General features: G+C 35.5%; 1 protein-coding gene across 2 annotated transcripts; it reads right to left on the reverse strand.

Annotated features, from left to right (window-relative positions):
* Window positions 1-205: 205 nt before the first annotated feature.
* Window positions 206-1,988, reverse strand: LOC140988847 (berberine bridge enzyme-like 8). Of its 2 annotated transcripts, XR_012177379.1 has the most exons (2): window positions 256-1,988; window positions 206-221 (listed from the first exon to the last, which is right to left on the reverse strand). XR_012177379.1 is itself a non-coding variant. In XM_073457925.1 (1 exon), the coding sequence occupies exon 1, from the start codon at window positions 1,954-1,956 to the stop codon at window positions 343-345; it is 1,614 nt and encodes a 537-aa protein (XP_073314026.1). In that variant the 5' UTR covers window positions 1,957-1,988; the 3' UTR covers window positions 223-342. The 2 variants fall into 2 exon arrangements, 1 of the variants encoding a protein (XP_073314026.1); XM_073457925.1 differs by lacking the exon at window positions 206-221 and having other exon boundaries at window positions 223-1,988.
* Window positions 1,989-12,614: the final 10,626 nt, after the last annotated feature.

Below are 12,614 nucleotides of genomic sequence, written 5' to 3' on the forward strand. Positions count from 1 at the left end.
TAATATTGGTAGTATCCATGGTTTGTACCAAAATCTCAAGTAGGTGACAATAATACTGGATTTATTTTGCATAAACTTAGTCAAAACACAACAACACAAAACAACTTATTCGAATCTAATAAATTTTTTTTTAAATTTTTAGTATACATAGGTTCCTCATTCTCACTCTANAATAGATATATTGTGTGCAGTGAAAAACTTTACTATAAAACGAAGAGTACCTTAATAAATTACTCATTTATTTCATTCATACACAAACCAAATTATCAAGAAAACATCGTGGATACATATATATTACAGCAGAATTGTTAATTAAGAAATAACACTCGTCCGTTATGAATACTATTTGGTCCGGGGGAAGACTGGAATGCTTTGCTCGTTTCTGAAGAAGTTTTGTGGATCAACCATGGTCTTAATTCTGACCAGCCTGTTGAAATTATCCTTGAAGTACTTGAAGCCATAAACCTGTCCCTCCATGTAACTGTCCCTTCCGTTATCGTTCGTTCCAATATCTAGATCCCTGTAATTCAAGAACGCTTCCCTTGGGTTCATTGACACGAACGGGGTCATGTAAGTATGCAGCGCTCTCGTCAGATTTATGTAGTAGTCTGCAACCTCGACTCCGCCGTCGTTCCAGTTTGTTGCGTACTGCAGTTTGAAGAGGTTTCCCGCTCTATGCGGGAAGGGTTTTGAAGAAGCTGGGATCCTACCCATTTCACCTCCGTAAGGGTTGAATGTCAGCATTGGGAATTGCAGTTCCACCATTTTCTTGAATATGAATTCAAGCCCTGCCTTTGGCACCGGTTTCTTCACGTAGTCGGATTTTCTTTTCAGGTAATTCAGAACTTGAGGAACCCTACTGAGAAGGGCGTTTACCGGGGTCCCTGTCGAGAAATCAGTCCAGAAAAGAACTGATTCAACCCAGCTCATTTCAATGCAGTCTGCCTGCTCTATTCCTAATTCCGGAAAACTTGCTTTTGTCAGAGAAACAAGGTCTTGCGAACTTCCCAGATACAGAGCGCGAAATGTGGCCCTATTTGTTTTTTGTCCCGAGGTGCTGTTTACCACGTCCAGCGTGAGTCTCACGAATAATTCATCCGGAAAATTGGGTGCAACTACTTGGTAACGATAGATTAGATTTGTGAAGTTCGCATCGAAAGTTCTACGAATCCGGAAAACGGTTACCGTCGGTGGGACTCGGGGGAGCTTTATTTTGTACGACAGCACGACTCCATAGCTTGATCCTCCTCCGCCGGTGATGGCCCAGAAAAGATCTTCTCCCATTGATTTTCTGTCGAGAAGCTGTCCGTTGACGTCGATCATCTGAGCATCAAGTATATTGTCAACCGAAAGGCCGTATTTTCGCATCATGTTACCATAACCGCCACCGCTGAAATGGCCACCAACGCCGACAGTGGGGCAAACGCCGGCGGGGAAGCCATGAACGTTGCTTTTTTCAGCAATCCTGTAGTAAACTTCACCAAGAGTGGCGCCACATTCAACCCAGGCGGACTCGTCGGCGATGCTGACGTTAATAGCCCGTAGATTGAACATGTCAAGAATGAAGAAGTTGGGATGCTCGGACACGTACGAAACACCTTCGTAGTCGTGGCCGCCGCTTCTGATCTTCATCTGGGAATTGTATGTTTTAGCGCAAATAATGGCCGCTTGGATGTGAGAAACATGCAATGCTGTGATAATGAGACGTGGTTTGGGGCTGGTGGATTCATTAAACCTTAAATTTCTAATGTAAGTTTGCAAAACAGATGAATAAGATGAATTATCTGGAGTGTAGATTACAGCTGAGATTGGAGCGGAAGAGGGTTTAGGGTAATTTTCAAGGCATTGGATAAATGCCTCATATTGAGGTGGATTAGAACTCGCCAATGAGACACAAAATACAAGCAGCACGCGTAAGCAAAATATAAAGAAAGAAAATGTAATTGAAGTTTTCATTACTATTTTTTTTTTTTGTTGCTAATTAACTATGATATGATAATTGAAAGGATTTTAGGGTTGGATTATATAGACAAATATTTAAGAGATAATTCAAATATTCAATTATTTGAAAATGACGAATTCAGAGAAGAGAAATAAGACTCGCATACTACAATTAATCAGCCTTTGACATTCTAGTAGATATATATATATATATATATATATTTTGCTTTTCCAATAATATTAAAAGTCAAGGGGCGCAGCTACTCAGTGTTCTTCCATTCCCATAATATATATTTTTCTTTGAGCCGAAAACTACTCCTCTTTTCGCATTAGAATTTCGAAAAACAAACTACTGTGACGCAGAAAAATTTATAAATTAAAGCTAGCTGGTAGAGATAATTATGCATATAGGATCGATAATTAATTAAATTTGGCGATGTAGCATCACGTACGTGGTAGCTCAACTGTTGGCCATGCATGCATCAAGTTTTCCTGTAGAAAGGGGCTATGCAAGATTACGTGACAGGGTGGGTCGATCGCTCAATGATATATATAACTTTTTTTTTTTTTTGGGTTTTCAATATATGTCGTGTAGATTATGATTATCACAAGTTTTAATAGAACATGCAGCACACGTAAGCAAACATATAGATGATATATTAGGTTTTCTTTAAACACATTTTAATAGGAATTTTGACAAGATTTATAGTCTAATTAATTACATATCTTTTACTTTTTGATATTGATTTATAGTCAAATTTTGCTGCATCAATTATTGGACAAAGTCGTACGTATAACTCGCATCTAAAAAAGAAATAAATGTTTTTTTTTTTGAGAAAAAAGACTGCATGCAATAAAAACTTGTAAAAAATAAGTATCGAAGTTTCATGAAATTCCATCATTTTCTTTGATTATGAAACCCTGGATTCTAATATTAATAATTTGCATTGATAATGAATATCAATAATATATAAAAAAAAAATCTTAAAGAGCAATTTCAACGTAGTAATAATCATTCGGACCTAATTCCTTGTCTTTGACTATTACATGAAATCTCGCAGATTAAATATGTCACATGTGCTGCATGTTGTGAATGAAATTGCATTGGATCTCCAATTATTATTATATTATTGTTTCTTACTTATTAATATGTTAAGCACATCTTTTCATTTGTAACTTTTAATCATTATGGAGTAAATCTTCACGAATGATTAAGTTGTTTGAATTCCCACAACCTCTTACATATGATATATATATAAGGATGTCAATTCGGATGGGTTGGGTGGGTTGGGTTGGGTTGAGCAATATTACTATTAAAAAATTGTTCAACTCGAACCCAACCCGAACCCGAAAACACTTAACCCGAATCAATCCGATCAACCCATTCAACTCGATTAACCCGATTTCGATTTTTAAATTTTTTTTAAAGAAAATTAAATAAAATTCAAAAAAGAATAATCATATTTTATTTTAAACACATAATAACAATATCTCCATCATATATATGATTTAAATTTGAAAGTCTACTTGCAGAAAAATAAAATATATTTACTAAATCAAATAAACAATTGTTTAGAAAATAAAAAATGTTCAAAATAAATATTAAATTATGAAAATTTATAATATAAATATAAATAAATATTTTTTTAGACATACAATATATAAAAATATAAGCAATATTTATTAATTATATTTTTTAAAAAAAAATTAAAATTTTCGGGTCAACTCGAACCCAACCCAACCCGATCATTTTTTTTGGGTCAGCTATCGGTTCCAACCCGATCTGACCCAAACTCGAAAATCACAAACCCAAACCTGATTTTTTTCGAATTGAATTGTGTCGGGTTGGTGGATCGGATATGATTTTGACACCTCTAGATATATATTATGATCACAATCACACGATATTATAAACGATTTTTTTCCCTATCAAATCAACGTCTTTCTTTCTTTCTTTCTTTCTTTTTTTTTTTAATCATTCTGTCAAAGTTTTCATTTATTACTCAAACGATATATATGTCTTAAATAATATGGGTATCGTTTGATCTGATTTTCTTCTTCGTTCATGAATTAATTTTGATGAAGTTACCATTCAACTTTAAAATTTTCAAAATATGTTCGGGTAATTAGTAATATTTAATAATTATATATAAATTGATCAGACGTTATGGTCATGCAATAAGTAAATAAAATTGAGCCAATTGTCTTGATTTGAACATTTTTATTTTGAGCTTGAGATGAATTTATTATAACTAGATCTCGAACCCGAGACCTATTTCCGAATTCGAGACTTTGGTGGTCTCAGATGATCTTTAAGCTAAATTTTGATTGAATATGGTGTTCAAATCAAATTTGAGTTGGAGCTATAATTCATTTGTGAGTGATAATGATAAAGGCGAATTAGTCACGTATCTATGCGCGCTGATTAGTTTCCATCCACCAATTAATTATTTATAAGTTGTTGAAATTTCAAATTTCGAAAGGTCAAAGTCTAATATTGGAAGCTTTAAAGAGCTTATCCATTGAAAAATATAAGCTCTTTAAAAATCCGAATTTATTTTTCAAGATCTTATTTTAATATTTTGTAGCCATAATAAACCCACATACGAATGAAATTCTACATTTTCTTTTTGCTTTCGTTCTTAGGTTTTTGTATCAATGTTTTCTTTTGCTTTCGTTGTTAGGTTTTTGTATTTCTAAAAATCTCTAATCTCTCACAATTGAAGACGTTGTCCGCCGCCTCCGGCACACTGCAAAGAATTTAATTATATATGATGTTAAAGTTTTTGACTGAATGTAATAGTAAAAACTTGTGTGAGGCGGTCTCACGGGTCGTATTTGTGAGACGGATCTCTTATTTGAGTCATCCATGCAAAAGTATTACTTTTTATGCTAACAATATTATTTTTTATTGTGAATATGTGTATGATTGACCCGTCTCACAGATTAATATCCGTGAGACGGTCTCACATGAGACCCACTCGAATGTAATTATATCGGGATGAAAATTGGATTAAATTGTTGTTTGACCTACCTACAAATACGACTATGAAAGAGATAGACTTTGTCTTTATTTCCATTCATTCGAGAATGAATGGAGATTGTTAATAAGATAAAAAGTTTTACAAACGAGATAACAATCTCTAGACTCACGTTCTTTAATTTCTTTAAAATTCTTTCGATCACTCTCCCATTTTCTTTAGTTTCAACACCGATAATTGGCTATGCTTACTTAAAATTCTCGATTTTCCAGCTTATAATTGGTTGTAAAAAATTCACGATGGTAATCTTTATAGCCATCCCATGAAATATCTGTAGAACCAGAACAATACTAGCCTTCACAATGATCTCCGTGAGCGAGTAATCCAGGCTAAAATTAAGCACGATCCCACCCCCCGACTTCTACAACTTAATTAGGACAAACCTCGTGGTATATATTCATATACCAAAGAACGAAAGACAGAAGTTGGATGTCAAAACAAGAAAGTGCAAATTTATAGGCTATGACGAGGATCAATTTGGTTACAAGTTTTACATCATAAAGTATATAAGAAGTCTGATGCCATATTTTAAGAAAATGAATTGTGGGGGCCCGTGCTCCTGATTAATATTTAATGACCAAACAACCAGGATTTATTAATGTAAACAGCAAAAGCGATTAAAATTTTCCTTTTTGGGTTACAGAAATTTCGGCATGACCTATTCGTAAATAGGACATCCCAAAAAAAAAAAACCATCACAAATAATATTTATATACTCGAAATAAAGTCATAACATCAATTCACAACCTATAGCCGCACTGGCCAGGACTAAACACATGCAAAGCCGGCAAGGCTCGATCACACAACTATCAATTCAAAACATCGATAAAATAACAGTACAGCTACACGGGGCATCTCCCCGGTAAATGTATGACTCCATAATATAGTATATATATATGGGAACTCTCAACCATGACTCGACGACTGGGAACCACTACCTGACGCTCCACCAGACGCGTCAAATCCTCCTGGATTACCTGCTATGGCATCAAAAGCATAAAAAAAACGAGGGGTCGGGCCCCAGTACGACGAACCAGTAATATTACGACAAATATAACTGACATGAAATAAAATCACGTAAAATGCGATGCAATGCAATGTAATGCAATGCGTGAAAGGTAACAACCGATAACGGATACCAAACGGAGTCCAAATGAATCGCATCAACAACAGTAACAGTGGCCACCCGTGCCAGGAACGTAGCAACGCAACATCAAATCGCCACCCATCCATGCACGTAGCATCGAGGGTACGGGAGCTACCTGCTTAGCCCTCATGCAAGTTATCAGGAGTGCTAATCCTACCCACCCGCTCCATCGATGACGCAACAACTCGATAGATCAATATCAATATCAATAGTAATCAAAGGAGTCAAGGCTCGAAATGCTATGCACTAATAGTATCAACACAAATAAATGCATGAATGCAATCATGTATTCACAGAAGCACATAAGACACGCCACAACTCATTACAAATTACTTAACGTCATTTCACATCATATAGACGTCATAACAAAACAGTTCATGCGTACCTCAACTGAACCCTTAATTTACCACTGAAATTTCTTAAGGATTTCTCGAATAATCCAATCCTGTGGCAAATAATTCATTTCATATCAAGTTCAATTTATTTTTCTATTATTTGACAATTTAGCCTAAAATTCCAAAAATTCTTAATTTAGGCTTTACAATTTCTAACACTCATCGCAAAGTCAAATATAGCGATTTATTTAACTTAAATCTCTCAATACCGGACAACTTGAAATTTCAAAAATTCAATCGTACCGAATCTGAAATTTTTGATATTTTCTACGAATTTCCAAAATTTTCATTTTTTATTTCTAATGCTATAAACACATCCCAATAACGATTTAACATTTCAAAAATCATAAATTCCCAAATTAATAGGCTAAATTCGAAATATTATCTAATTAAATTTCGAAAATTAGCTTAATACCTCCAATCGACTCCGATATAGCACCTACAATCAATAATCCAATATATATTAATTATTGGAACTCAACTGAATCAAAATCCCCAAAATTCGAAACCCTAAAATCAAAATTATAGCTCTGAAATTTCGAAAAATTGCTCAAAGCTTCGAATTTAAGCTTCAAACAACATAACCCAAGCTTCCTTCCAACTTTTCCGACGAAAAACAGGCGACGGTCTCCGACGGGTTTCTGGAATGGTGGCCTTCAACGGTAAATCATCAACATGTTGAAGGTGAAGAACTGCAGAACGATCATGAGGATGGTGATGAGATCGTTGTTCACAGTGAACCACCAGCAGAAAGTTCTCGTGGTACAATTACCATGCGTTCTAGAAGAGAAATGCGACCCTCAATATATATTCCTCAAATGGATATATTTTACTAACTGACGAGGAAGAATTAGAGAGCTTCGAGGAAGTTACTACCAGTGAACACAAGGATAAGTGGATGGAGGCCATGCAAGATCAAATAAAATCCTTGCATGAAAATGAGACATTTGAGCTGGTGAAGCTACCGAGAGGTATGAAAACTTTGAAGAATAGTGGTATTCAGGTTGAAGCACGAAGAACACAGTAGTCAACCAAGATTCAAAGCTAGAATCGTAGTCAAAGGTTTTTTGTAGAAACATGAGGTCGACTTTGATGAAATATTTTCACTTGTGGTGAAGATGGCATCCATCCAGATTGTTATAGGGTTAGCAGCTAAGCTTGATCTGCAGGTGGAACAAATGGATGTCAAGACTGCAATCCTTCATGGGGATTTGGAGGAAGAAATCTACATGGAGCAACCACAGGAGTTTGCAGAGAAGGGGAAAGAGGACCTCGTGTGCAAATTAAAGAAGAGTTCGTACTGTCTCAAGTAATCACCAAGACAGTAGTACAAGAAGTTTGCATCAGTGGTAACTCAAGATGGATTCAAGAAAACCATTGCAGACCAATGTGTGTTTGTCAAAAATACCTCTGATGATGATTTGACGGTGTTTCTGCTCTATGTATATGATATGTTGATTGTTGACAAAGATGCTTCTGAAATCGAAGGCCTAAAGAAACAACTAAGCAAAATTTTTTTCTATGAAAGACTCAGGGCCAACAAAAAGAATTATTGGCATGGAAATCCATCGAGACACGTATGCTAAGACGGCTTGGTTGTCTTAAGAGAAGTATATTGAGAATGTACTTCAGAGGTCCAACATGGACAAAGCGGTTGGATGTCCTCTTACCAACCATTTCAAGTTGAACTCAAAGCAGAGTCTTACTACGGAGGATGAGGAAGAAGAAATGAAAATCGTCTCCATATGCTTCAGATATTGGAAGTCTGATGTATGCCATTGTATGTACTCAGCCGGATTCAGCTCATTCTATAGGTGTAGTGAGTAGATTCCTTTCAAAACCAGGAAAAGAACATTGTGCTACAATAAAATGGATAGTCAGATATCTACGGGGAACCATTAAACATAAATTGAGTTTTGGAGGATCCATACTTGAGATTGTAGGCTACACATATGCAGACATGGTAGGAGATGTTGACTCCCGAAAATCCACATCAAGGTACCTGATTAAATTTGCAGGGGGAACTGTGTCTTGGCATTCAAAGTTGCCAAAAAGTGTGTAGCATTTTCAACCACTGAAGCGGAGTTCATTGCAGCAACTGAAGCATACAAGGAGCTGTTATGGATGAAACTGTTTTTGGAGGAATTTTGTTTTGTGCAAAATCAATGCAAGTTGTTCTGTCACAGTCAAAGTGAAGTTCATCTTGGAAAGAATCATTCAATGCATTCAAGATCTAATCATATTGAAGTTCACTATCATTGGATACATGATGTATTGGGGAAGAAGTTGTTAAAACTTGAGAAGATTCACGCATATGAAAACGGATCTGATATGATGACCAAGGTATTGCCGAAATGGTAGTTTGAATACTGCAGAGCTATTGCATGTCTGATCGAATTCACAAAATATGCTTGAGGGGAGAAATGCTAATATTCAAGTCAACAAATTTGGATTCAAGGCACATCATTTTTGACATATAATTAACACATGTTTTGTGTTAGTAAAAAAATGGTTAGTTTAATTATATAAGCAATGATGTATAATTTTTTGTTTTCTTCCCTAAACTTTATCTATAAATACACATTCATTCTTCATTTCAAAATCACATCAAAATACTAAATCCTCTCATCTACAATCATAAGTGTATAAGTGAGATAAATGATTTAGTGTGAGATTTCTTGAGGAGTGTTTTTCCCTCATAGCTTGCTGCCACCTTAACCTCTCATGAGAATTTAAAGCTTGTTGTACAAAGATTGGTTCATCTTCATTTATTGATGAGGCCACTGTTAGTACTTATGACACCATGTCTGCATAGCCAAATCTATTTGGTGGTCTAATATCCCTTCGAGGCCTATCTCTAGTAAGTCGATAGTCTTGAGGTTGTGTTTTGTTATCTGGCTCTAAATGAATGTCAATACCCGCATCAATTTCTATTATCTCCCATGTTGATGCGATTGATTGCAACTACACCTCAATTAATGTATCACTAGTATCATTAATATCTTCTTTTTGTGACAGTGTTTTACTCATCTTCATGGGAATCTTCATGGGAAATTCATTTCCAACAAATGTTACATCTCCACTTATCTTCGTTCTTTCCATCCCTGACTCAAGACATCTTAGCTTATAACCTTTCATTCCTTCGGGGACCCTAAGAAAATGCACATTCTAGCTCTAGGATTAAATTTTTCAAGCTTTACATGTGCACATGCAATGCATTTGAATACTCTTTAAGTGTTTTAGAGATGATGGTTTTCCATACCACTTCTCTATTGGATTGAGCAGACTTATTGGGACTGATGGGCTTCGATTTATTAGATGACATGCCTTGGCAACCCCTTCTGCCTAGTATGAATATGGTAACCCAAAGTGTGATAACATACATCTCACACATTCAAGGATCGTTTGAGTAATCTTTTTGGCTAGACTGTTTTGTTGAGGTGTTCCTAAAACTGTTAGATTTCTTGCAATTCACTTCCCCAACTCATTGGAACATCATTCTAAACTGTTATCTATTCTCAAATATTTAACTTTTTGTGAAAGCCCAAACAAAAAAACCCAAGCCTAGCCCATTTGTTTTTATTAATTAAGTAAATAATATAAAATAATTTAAAAAAAAAAGAAAAGAAAGTATCAACATCGCTTTCTCTCTCCCGTAACCATAGTCAACAATTTTCTTCCGCCTTTGACAGCCCGTAACTCCACCGTCGGTCATCGATTTTCAAAAGTAAGCATAATTTCGGAATCTTCTCGACAAGGGCTATCCAGTGATACCCTTTTTGCTAAGAAAAATCGCGATTCCTGTAAACCCTTCGGAGACCGCCACCTATTTTCGTCGAAAAATCAAGAGGAAACCTTGATTTAGGGTGTTTGAAGCTTGAATTCGAAGCTTAGAACAAGATTCGAAACTTTAAGAGGTATATTTCAGTTTTTAGGGTTTCAAATTTTGGGTATTTTAATTTATTTGAGTTCCAAAAATTAATATATATTGAATTATTGATTGTAGGTGCTATATCGGAGCTAATTGAAGGTATTAACAAAATTTCAGAATTTATTTGGGCATAATTTTGAAAATTCAGAATAGTATAATCGGGTTTTCGAATTTTAGTACTCAATAATTTGGTGTTTAAATGCTATAGAATTGTCGTATAGTAATTTAGAAATATTAAAGTCTAAATTAAAGAATTTTGGAATTTTAGGCTAAATTGTCGAATATTGGAAAAATAAATTGAACTTGATATGAAATGTATTATTTGCCACAGGATTGGATTCGAGAAATGCTTAAGGAATTTCAGTGGTAAATTAAGTGTTCAGTTGAGGTACGCATGAACTGTTTTATTATGACATCTATAGTGATGTGGAAAGACGTTAAGTATTTGTAATGAGTTGTGGCGTGCTTTCTGTGCTTCTGTGAATACGTGATTGCATTCATGCATTTATTTGAGTTGATACTATTAGTACATAGCATTTCGAGCCTTGACTCCGTTGATTGCTATCATTATTGATCTGTTATGATGTTGCGTCATCTATGGAGCGATTGATAGGATTAGATCACTCCTGACATCTTATCGATGGAACGAGTGATAGGATTAACACACTCCTGATGACTGCTGGAGGACTGACCGGGTCGCTACCGGACCCTCGATGCTACGTGCATGGATGAACGACGGCATGATATCACGTTGCTGCATTCCTGGCACGGGTGACCACTGTTCATGTTGCTGATGCGTTTCATTTGGACTCCATTTTGGTATCCGTTATTTCGTTGTTACCGACACGCATTGCATTGCATTTCATTGCATTTTACTTGATTTTATTTCACGTCAGTTATATTTGTCATAATTTTATTGGTTCGTCGTACTGGGGCCTGACCTTTTTTTTTCTTTGTATGTTGTGGATGTTTTTGATGCCATAGCATGTTATCCAGAAGGTTTTGATGCGTCTGGTGGAGCGTCAGGTAGTGGTGCCTAATAGTTGTGTAGTTGATTAAGAGTTCCCAGATACATATAGTATATATATGTATGTATTATCTTATCGAGTTATATATTTGCCAGGGGATGCCCTGTGTAGTTGTAGAGATACTTTTACGATGTTTTGGATTGTTTTTGTGTGATCGAGCTTTGTCGGCTCTGCATGTGTTAGTCCTGACCAGTGCGGCTGTAGGTTGGTGAATTGATGTTATGACTTTATTTCGAGTATATAAATGTTGTTTGGAAATTTTTGGAATGTCCTACTTATGGGAATATCATGCCGAAATTTCTATTAGCCCAAAAGAAAAATTTTTAATCGCTTTCACTGTTTACGTTAACGAATCCTGGTTGTTTGGTCATTAAACATTAATTAGGAGCACGGGCCCCGCACTTTTTGTCTAGTTTGATTCTCTTGTAGGGTGTGTCATTCTTTGAAAATATTCAGGGCTTGATTATATTTCAGAGTATAACACCACACCATTCTTGATGAATCATCTATTGTTCTCATGAAATAATTAGCTCCTCCATTTGAGGTCACTTTAGATGTCCCCCATAAGTCAGAGTGAACATAATCAAGATGCGCCTTGGTTTCATGTTTAGCATATGTAAATTTTACTTTGGTAGCTTTGCCTCTAATGCAATCTTCGCAAAAGTCCGAGATAATGGGATAATTGCCTTGAACTAGTCCTTATTTGTTCAGCTCTTGCATTCATATTTCACTGATATGTCCCATTCTTCGACGTCATATCTTTGACTATGTTATTTCTTGCTCTGCATTATCTGGTGCCCCTACAAGGACCTTACCTCTAAGGAGATACAACCCATAATTTCTTACCCTCCTTCATTACAACTTACAACTATAGATCCCTTGATTACACTCAAGTTTCCATTTTGAGTTTTGAATGAATATCCAATTTGATCCAACTCACCCAAAGAGATTAAATTTCTTTTAAGCTTATGAACATATCTAGTGTTTTTGATAATATTTTATGTAACATCATGCATCATTAGCCGAACAAGTCCAATTCCACGCATAAGACAGTTTTGTTATTTCTTAATATTACTTGTCCACCATCCACTTCCTGAAAGGTTTCAAACCAAAATCTATTTGGTGTCATAT

Source organism: Primulina huaijiensis, chromosome 11, assembly GCF_012295235.1.
Source record: "Primulina huaijiensis isolate GDHJ02 chromosome 11, ASM1229523v2, whole genome shotgun sequence".
Taxonomy (NCBI): Eukaryota; Viridiplantae; Streptophyta; class Magnoliopsida; order Lamiales; family Gesneriaceae; genus Primulina; species Primulina huaijiensis.

Excerpts from the sequence above, each read along its gene's own strand:
- LOC140988847 (XM_073457925.1), bottom strand. The coding sequence starts at position 1,956 with ATGAAAACTTCAATTACATTTTCTTTCTTTATATTTTGCTTACGCGTG.